The 11098-nt window shown below is 26.9% G+C and overlaps 1 protein-coding gene across 1 annotated transcript in view; it reads right to left on the reverse strand.

Annotated features, from left to right (window-relative positions):
- LOC100160444 overlaps positions 1–11098 on the reverse strand; it is a 218942-nt gene that overhangs the window by 127775 nt on the left and 80069 nt on the right. The window contains exon 3 of the mRNA XM_029489572.1: positions 6258–6320. Coding sequence (XP_029345432.1) covers positions 6258–6320 — 63 coding nt within the window. The remainder of the gene's footprint in view (positions 1–6257; positions 6321–11098) is intronic.

The following is an 11098-nucleotide window of genomic DNA, read 5'->3' on the forward strand; positions in this document are numbered from 1 at the left end:
TGGTTGCCATGGTAATAAGGACACACACCGACGGAAATCTCAAAATAATTTATAATTGGTTGCCATGGTAATAAAGACACACACCGACGAAAATCTCAAAATAATATATGAATGGTTGCCATGGTAATATGGACACACACAAACACCCACATACATTCATTTTTATATATATAGGCTGACAAAAAATAATAATCCAAATCAACAAAGGCCATGTCACCAGGTGTTCACTTAAAAGGCCATAACTCCGGAACCATTTTTCGCACAGCGTATAAACTTCCCAGAAACCATCTACATATCAATCTTAATATGCCCTGAAATTTTTATCGAAATCGGTTTGATGGATCTTGAGTTATAGAATTTTTCAAAATGTACAATCATTTATATATATATATAGATATAAACATGAATTTAAATACAATGAACCAAATTACGATAGTTACACAAATGAACAATAAATAAAAATATTTAGTAGGTACTTATATTGTAATAGAAATAAGCGATATTAAATAATTTTGTTAACACTGATACTGAGTGTTATTTAATTGTTTTACAAATGATTTACTTAGATTTTACTTATATATATGTGTTATACGAAAAATAGATGTTATGTAAGAAATTTGTTTTTTTTTATCAAATGAAACAAATTTGAAAAAAAAATAAAAATTCTAACTGAAAATATCATGTTTATTAACTATAAATTCAATAATTAATTTTAAAAATAATCAATGTTTTTTACATGATATTTTGAAATTAATAAGATCCTCATTTACTTATACAAACACCAACTTTAAGTCCAGCAAAATGTAAAGAAATTGTAAATTTAATTAAGAATGATAAAATCTTGGTATTATAAATACTTTACAGATGTTAAATAAATATACCATAAATGAGTTGCAAACAAATACATAGGTACAAATAGAACATATATTATAAAGTTGATGAAAATTGGTTCACTGCAGATCGTCCCAAAGCTTTTAGTAAATTACTCTCTTAGAAAATTACAAATCAAACAAACATCTCATCAGCGTTAAGTAATAATAAAATACCATTGAGTCTTACTTGACATAGCCCAAGGCCAGAACACTAATAAGTAAAATAACCCATATTCCGTTATTAAACGGAATATAAAAATATCGCGTAACACAGTCCATAATAAAATTTAGACATTGGTACGACATAAATAGTATTTTATCAGCATTATCGTATGAGGCGTGATGGTAAATAATATGTTTATTGTATATATTATACAATTATTGCAATTAAGCCCGAAATTCAATGGTATATGTCATATGATTAACAAAACAAAATTACGTAATATTGCAATTATTGCTATAATTTATTGAACTCGGTTTACTGTTATACGCGCAAAACTTGAGATTATAAATAAAGTTGTATTATTCTACCCACAACCCCAACGAATGACCCATGTGGCCATAGGTACTTACTATATTATGCATAATATATAAATCGGTTACATTGAAGATAAAAATTAAAAACATATTTATTATATTCCTAGGGACACCTAATGGCTTTTCAAATTGTTTATATAGGTACTACGTCGATTTCAATATAATATTATGGTAACGGGTTGTCCCCTGCTATAGACCTCCTGTGTTCTTCGATTGTTGATCGATCACGTAGTTTTTTTTTTTTTAAATTACATACACCGAAATTAAGTTTTCAACACGTATAATATCGTGTTTAATATAATTAGTGAAAGTGTCCATTCCCTGAACGTATTATATGTAATAAAAGTATGATATCATCATCGTATAAATGTATATTATATACGTTTATTATAGACGTATATTATGCGTGCATAGCTATATAGATGTGTGGCACAAATACAATAATATATATTATGTCTTACGTAGCGTTTACGAACACGAAAACTAATGACCATCCGCTGCGGCAGTAGGTACGTACTTACCTAATAATTATGAAATATAATAAACATAGTAATTAGAAAATTCATATATTATTTTCTTTTAAATATAAAATAATAATTAATGTTCAATAATATTGCATATAAAAAAGGTAACTATTCGCTATTATACCTACCTATGTTAATATTAATATTTCGTAATAATATTTTTGTAAGGAAAAACAGACTTTAATGAAACATTAACATTACAAAAATGCTTTCTAGGACACAATAATAAATATATTTTTTTTTTTTTTGGAAATCTAGTGCGAGCACTTTATACGTATACTACCTTTATATTATATTGTCGTAAGTAGACTGATGGTTTCACGTTCAGAGAGTCGAAACGTATAGGTACTTGGCGGCGCCTCGATAATCGTTTGGACGAAGGTATATAATAATATAATATATAATATGTGAGTTTTCGCCGGCCGAACGATATAAAATGACCCGCTTCCGGCGGTTGATTTATCGTCAGAAAACTTCGCTTCTCTCCCCCCGGCGGCGCTGCGATGACGACAACGATATAGGTGGTAAATTGGCACCTATGCTATACTTTTTATATATATTATTAATATATAATGTCATAAGATACGTATCTGAACGAGTTTCACGTAGCGATTCAGTGGCAAATGGTTCGATAGTGTCGTATACAATATATACATAGATAAGGATATATGCTTTTATACAGAGTGGTTCACCAAGCTCACTACAGTTTTTCCTTTAATAAATTTATTCAAATTTTAAATTTAGGAATTTTTAAGTATTATTGTCCTGGTGGCAATACAAAATTTTTTTTCAAATGTGAACAAAATTTTTTTAGTGTAAACTGTTAAACAGATTTTTTCAAATTTTTGATTTATATATTGTATCCAAATTAAAATTCAAACAATTAGTTTCTGAGTTATTAAAATGTATTTACTAAGAATAATAGTCCTTAAAAATGGTTTAAACAAAATAAATAAATTGAAGTAATATTGAATCTAGTATATATTATACTAGGAAATTACTTACAAATAATAAAATATTGATAGATAAATATAAATATAAATCAATAAAATTTTGAAAATTAGTGTTTCCCAAAATTAACAATTTTCAAGAAAAAAGAGTAAATTGCAGTTGAAAAACGGAGTTCCTATAGGACACTGCTTAAATTGCGTATACCTTTAAGCATTTTAAAATGTATTATTAAATTTAAAAAGCAGGTAATTGGATGTCGCTCTGCTGTAAAGTAGATTACAAATGGGTCATTGTATAATGGTTGTATTGGACTTGAGTTCAATGATATAATATCATTGTATAAGAAAAACGATTCTAAGCGTAGACGGTTTGTCAGTCTGGATATTTTATATTTTATTATTATTTATTTTATCATGTAAGTTGAATTAATATTAAAATATTATAATTTTTTATTCGTTTCTATGGTAATAAACAAAGCGTTAGAAATTAAAATCCAATTTTTAGCGTTTTTTCATAATTTTCCGGTGGTTTTTCCCGTGACATTAAATAACTATTGAGAAAATCGAAAAATGACCTCTCTGAAGTACCACCTTGATCCAATTTGCTAAAAGATAAGGTACTATATGTTGAAATCGAAACACTCCTTCTGGAAGAAATTTTGTATACATGATATAAAAATAAAAAAAAATAATAATAAACACCATTGTAAAAACAATAGCTTCCTCGCTCCGCTCAGAATCTAAAATTCCAAACATCTGAATTCGAATAAATCCATTAGAGGAAAAACTGGCGGGGAGTATACTAGGTGATCACCCTGTATAATAATATAAGAGACATTTCCACCCTAAACCGACATGTTTATAACGATATCAAATACATACACAACACTCGAAACATATTTTTACACGCATATACTTGTAACGGCTGCTCTCTCACACTTTCTCTCTCTCTCTCTCTCTCTCTCTTTCTCTCGGTATATATATATATTTACAACGTACAACTTGCGGGTACAGTGAGTGAATTTATACGGCTCTAAATATTCCGGAGAGGATCCTCATTACAATAATAAATTGTAAACACCGAGGCTGTCACATCTGCGGCGGAAAAACCAGACGTGACGGCGACGCGCGAAAACAATCCAAAAAAATTCGGAACGATACCCAAACCGCAAACATTAAAGCGTTGAATACATATTCTTTCACCATATCACTATATTGGATAATGGCACGATACGATTTTTTGCAGTACACGAGCGCGTGCACGGATATTACACCGTACGGGGTAAAAAAAAATTATTCACCAAACAATTTTTAAACATTAATTAAAGAATTTAATTTAAATTGTATAACTTTATGCACCTGGTTGACCTAAATTCGTTTGATAATATGTGTTTTAAAAGGGAATTGAATCACTTTCACAAAAAATTTAAAAACCATATTTAAATTTACGTCACGGATACAAAAATATTAACGAGTCAATATTGTTATTTTACAATTTAATATAGTAATCACTGGTATAAAAATATTACAAGCAAACTTTTAAAAAATGTTGGTATTCATAATATAATAGCATGTTTCATCGATCCGATAAACAGCTACACATGTAATACATTTATAACATTGATACAAACATAATGGTTTATAAATTATATATAATACTTAATAAAAAATTGAAAAATTAAAAAAAAAAACATCAATCAATGGACACAACTTATTCCTCCGCTGTAATAACACAAATTATATTTTATTAGTGGTGTGCTTTTTTAGCTGTGTAATTTTAAATATTTAAATTCTAAAATTTATTTTGAGTGTTATTTAAACAAGTATACATAATGTATATAAATACTAAAGAGAATATATTATATCACACAATATACATTTAATTTAAGAATCAAAACACATTTATAATATTAAAATAATTACAATTGTATGGTAATATATATTAACCAAACTGACACTAAAAAAATTAAAGAATTTAATTTTCCCATTTTCTATTATACCGTTTTTAGAGTCATAATTTGTCCTAATAACCTGACCTAACCCGAATAAGTATTATTTTATAAAGGGTTTGCTTCCAACGTACGATAGTTATTTAAATAATTTTATAGGAAGCACATTGGTACCTAATTATGTATGTTATTTTCAAAGTTCAGTTATGTCCTGTTACTACTTTACCCTATACAATTCCGTATACATAATGAAACATATGTTAATTTATCTTTTGTGTAGTAAAATATGCGTGAATGTAATTCGTTATAAAATATGTTGAGAAAGTTTAAGGGATTGAAAATTTAAAATACTATAAATGAATAAATGGCATAGTGAAGAAACTTACGGCTTGGATGAAATACATTTACTAGTCATATTTATTTTTACGAGAAAGGGAAATATTAAATAAAAAATGAAAAATCTAATTTAGAAAGCCAAAAAACACGGAGTTAAATAAAAAATTGATGTCTCCAACTACAAATAACGGAATATATTAAAAACAAGCAATAATATTATAAATCATTTTTAAGATTATATTTTATATTACGTATATTTAATAATATTATCAAAATTAAAAAATTAAAATTAAAATTAAAGTTGATGGTACAAATACAAGAGGTATTAGTAATTAATTAATTTTTAATTAATATCAGAACCTACCTATTATATTTTATTATTTGTTTAATTAATGTTCGTTATATTTTTGTGTAGGTAAGTAAAGTGTAGCCGAGTTAATAAATCAAACAATGCAATATATTTCAATAGCGTAATTATAGTGTTTAAAACACCGTAATCAAAATTGAATTTGTTTTGGAAAATAAAGGTATGGGTAATATTTTATATTTTACACAAAACACGCACTATGCCTATAATAGTTTTAGTCTTAAAAATGAAATGCAAGCTTGTTAGACATTTTTACACGATTTTAATAACTAAATTCTCAATAAATAATTCAACAGGGAATATTGTTCTTTTTGAAAACATTTTCGAATTATGGAAGTACTATACATATATATAGAATACCTAAACCTCGTAAATGTTGCGTATAAATTGTGTATACAATTTATTTTTTATACGTTTCAACATTGTGGTTGTAGCGGTAGAAAAGCATATAGAATTCGAACAAAAAAAGGAATTCGAGATACCTATAGGTAATATATATAATATATTATTTTTTATTTCCAAATTAATCGCAAATACCATATTTCCAAACCATTGGGTATCCGTTCGGAAGATAATAGAGAGCAATAAATCACCTCCAAGGTATATATAAATCCAGATATTTATTCTATTCGGGTAAAAAAAAAAAAAATGATGCTTCCTTATGATAACATATCGGACAAGTTCAATCATAATATTCTACATATTTTTATATAAACACTTACCCGTCGAAGATTTCCTTCTTTTAACATTAAGTCTGGTGACGGGGAACCTCCATACGACGATTGCTGAAACAGATCAAAATAATTTTAATATTTATAAAACAAAGAACTGTAAGTAGTTACATAAATATCATAATTGTAAAAACAATATTTATTGTCAATTTAAAAAATAAATAATAAATTGTTTGATTGTTAAAACTATAGGTATTGCAGTGCCATAGAACAAATTATATTACAATTCACACGTATGAAATAATGTTTAGTTTACTCATAAAACAAATTTTGACAACACACGGGTACGAATATATTATTATAAGCTCTGAAAAACTATAGAACAATTTAAATCAAATAATACTATCATATTAATAATTATACTATATTATTATATAATATTGCCAATTATGTTAATCGAATACAGTTTAAACATTTAAAATATGAATACAATTATACGAATAATTTATTATTTTGTTTGCAGATGTATTAATGAAGTACCTGGCTTCGGCTTATGACCACAACTCGAAACGACATAATATCATCATTCGAATGTCTTAAAATTCTCTATAAAATAATACTATCATAGGTATAGTACGATTAACCTGTTGATCGATATTTTATACTACGTATAGGCTATAACCAATATGAAATATTTTAGATAAATACGCGTTAATTAATTCGTAAAGCTAAAAAATATCTATCAGTTTACAGATGTATTTTATATTTCAATTTTATATACCGAGCTAAGTATAATCATAATTGTTCTACAATTAAAAAACTGCAATTTCCTATAAAAAATATCTTTTCAAATATTTTCTTGTAATAACAATATATAGGAGTTATATTAAATTTTATATTAATCAAACCTCCAGCAAACACCCATCTGATTACACTAAATCAACGTGATTGTTGAGATAAAATACATTTCAGAGATCCGGGACATTTTTCATCTTTAACACGCCCGTCATATTTATCTCAATACTGCGTAGAGCAACCGCTGCCATTGGAAGCATTTTCCTATTATTACGTGGCATCAAAAATACATGAACACCACCGCCCTTTCGACGGCGGCATTCGTCATCTAATGTGATTTGATGGAATTTCCACATTGTTTGGCGCAAAACGAGTTTCGCATCAATTCCGTGGCACGAAATTACCAGCGTTTCCCGACCTTCTTTTCCCAAGGGATATCGTTGGTGAAATTCACACATAATATTCAAACAGCATTTCCAAGCGTTAACAGGATGATTTGTAAACGTCGGATGAGCATATTCGAAATTTATAACACTTAAAAAAATAATACAAATTACAATATTCTAAGTCTAGGATATAAAATATATATTAGTATATTTTTGCCTCAAACGTCCTAAATCTCAGCTAAAATTATAAATGTTTCAAAAACTATTTTAAGCCAAAATATTATTCTTATCAGATAAATATGGTTCTACAATTTATAAACATACCTATAACTAAAAATAATTTCAATACAAAAATCACAAAAAATCATCTCAAACTATATTTTGTAATTAAAAATGTTTAATGTCCATTCCTATAAGATTTGAAAATTAAATACGTGTTTTTCACATTTTCGTAATTTTTTTCCTCGCTTTATTGATACGTAAAATGTATAACCATCACTGGCGAATTGAGGAAGAGCTATGCGGGGCTATGCGGAGCTATTGTACATTTTATAGGTAAACTTTACTCAAGTGGTTAACGTCAAGTTTTTAGCATTACTAATCAGTCATCACATAATATAAGGAAAACAAATAAATGAATGAACATTCATGATGATTTATTAATTAAAGTGAAAACATTATACTAAAACATAGAATTTTTTTTTAATGTTATTAGAGAATATATACAATCTATACACAAGGGCATAATAAGAATATGTGTTACTATAAATTTAGAACAAGAATAGGGTGAGGGAAGAAACCATCCAGTGATCGCACTTTCTTTAAAACATAGAATAAAAATAAAAATTGTATATCATCGAAGATTGTGGAAAACTAGATAGTAACATATTCTAAAAATAGCATAACAAAATTAAGCAAATTCTAAGTAAAATGTTGTTACCAGTTTCAAAATGTTTGAGCAAAGCGCCATTTCAGTTCGTAAAAATTGGATTTCGGAAGTTTGGACTTTGATTTTGGAAGATATTGGTGGTTGAATTATACTTTAATATTTTGTTCATTAAGATAAGAAAAAAAATTACAAGTTTATAATATATGCATAAAAATGTATGTACTACTTTATGTAAAATCAATCAATAATAAAATAAAACTTAACTTCAGAAAAAACCTCAAAACAATGAATTTATATTATCAGAGAACGATTTCTTTGTGAAATAGTTGTTCGACTTTGAAATTAATGGATTAAAATACAATCAAGTTAAAATGAATTTCAAAACTTTAAAGAAGTTAGGTATAATAATTCTATAGAAAAAATTAATCTTATTTAAAAACACAGACGTTCTATTATTCAGAATAATAGAAATGCAGTGTTAAGTTTTTTTGTTTCAAAATAATAGATTAATATGAAAATTATACAAATAGAAAAATATATAATATTATAATATATTTATATATTTTGTATCTATCATTTTTCTTCACTGATCCTGGCACAAGAAATTTTTTTTCATAATTATAGAGATTAGCCATTTAAAAGTAATGATATGTCATCGCAAAAACATAGATAACTAACTCATATTGGAAATTTCAAGTAGGTGCTAAAAAAAATCTTAAAATAACAATATATAACTTAGTATCTTTAAACTTATTGTAACTATTCATTATGGTATAACTAATTATTTCATTATATGATTAATTTAATTTAATTAATTAATAAATAAAACTAAATATTTGAAATATATTCTTGCAACGTGAGCAAAATAAGTCAAATAAAAAAAGCCGTTCTTATTATAAATTATTGGTTGTTTGGACCAATTGTCTTGGTGCAAAATAAGGTTGATAATAATAATAATAATATCATAAAAATGTCATAAAAATTATTCATGAAATATTTATTGAGACGAACATCAAGTATACAAGTAGTTTGATTACAACTCTTGTCAAGAATAGAGTTCAGATTGTTCACTATCATATATTTCTCGCTTCAGCCATTCAGTAATTGAACTTTTAAGTTTCTGCTGTCACAAAACTCTTTGTTTGATATATATATACAGGTATATTTTTTTGTCTTCTTGACAGTTTTGACATTCAACACAAAAAACGTGACACTATGCTCCTGTCTGAAGTCCAGTATAGTAGGTATTCTAACTTTCAAACAAGAACTATACAAATCTATAATTTAAGCCCCCATGATGTTGAAAAAACTACGTAAAACCACCGATCACTGGGTTAAATTTATAGTTATTTACAATTTAATTTTTCCGAAGATATTTTCAAGTTATTGCAAACAATTAAAAGTGATACGAGTATATCACTATGATACACTAGGTACTAAATGTATTTCCAAGGTATTTTCAGGTATGTGAAAGACAGTTGTTATTAAATTTATGTTTGTATGCAATTGCATATAATATTATAATGTTTCAAGAACATAATCAGGTACCCATAATATCATAAATATAATTTTGAATCTCTATAATATTTCTTATACTTAAAGATGAATAATACAGGTATTTTTTTAAAGCTTAAAACAACTTTTTTAATCATTTTTTGTGACAAAAAATTTAAAAAGTATTTTATGAACTTAAGTTCAAAATAGTTATGAGATCTTGTAATAAGCAATTTAAAATACAAGAAGAAAAAAGATTATTTATTAATTCGTAGCTAACCTCAAAAACATTGGAGATAAAATCGAGTATTATGATCAAACGAGAACTGAAAAACATTGACCTGAATTTAATTTAATCTAGAAACGTGACCTAAAGAGTAAAAATGACATCAAGAAACAATCAATTCGAATAAGGTATTTTTTTCTTTTTTTATTCTTAAAAAGTAAAAATACTAAAACATAGTATAGAATTAGTTGTAGGTAAATAATACTAATTTTTATAATAATCACATGCATATTATATTATCATGTGTTAAGAACATAATTATGTTATCGACGTACACATAATATTTCAAATATATTATAATGTTTACACATGCATACCAATAGAATACAGTGTAGGGAAAATTTGAAATACAAGTATACCTATTAAGTATAATATTATTATTATTCGACGACCAACACGACTGCTAGAGATACATTTAATCAGTACGATAATACCCATTGTTAACTAGAAGTAGAAGCAAGCATAATTAAACCACACATTGTTGTCGTGCAAGATAAATAACATGGTACAATCGCATTCCTGTCAAATACTATAGTTGTAAATCACGCTTGTTGATAATACCAAGAACACAAGACCGATCAGGGGATGGTTCACAGAATTCGCCATTTAGGCCACGATCGTTGTACATACAGTGATCAATGACCAATGGCCGACTCCATTACATCACCGCCATTTAAAAATTAGACAAAAGGACAGAAGAGATTATAATTTAATTCATCTTGACTAACTTCAAAATCACGGTATAGAGATAAGAGACACCTTTCCGATTTACTTCGGTTGTCCCACGAACCAATAGATAACTAAGATTATCATACATTATGATGTAAGTTATGCCTTTGATAGTTTTTTTATTAAAAATAGTAATTATATTTATTTTTTTTAAATATCAATTTATGAGTACCTACCTACCTGCATTACAATTTATTATACAAATATTAAAACATAACAGATCAACAACAGTGCCGATATTTATTAAGAGGATGTCAGCGCACTATTCGTTTTCTCTCTCTGGCCCACGCGCAACATATACAAAACGCGTTTA

This window comes from Acyrthosiphon pisum, chromosome A2 (genome assembly GCF_005508785.2).
Source record: "Acyrthosiphon pisum isolate AL4f chromosome A2, pea_aphid_22Mar2018_4r6ur, whole genome shotgun sequence".
Taxonomy (NCBI): domain Eukaryota; kingdom Metazoa; phylum Arthropoda; class Insecta; order Hemiptera; family Aphididae; genus Acyrthosiphon; species Acyrthosiphon pisum.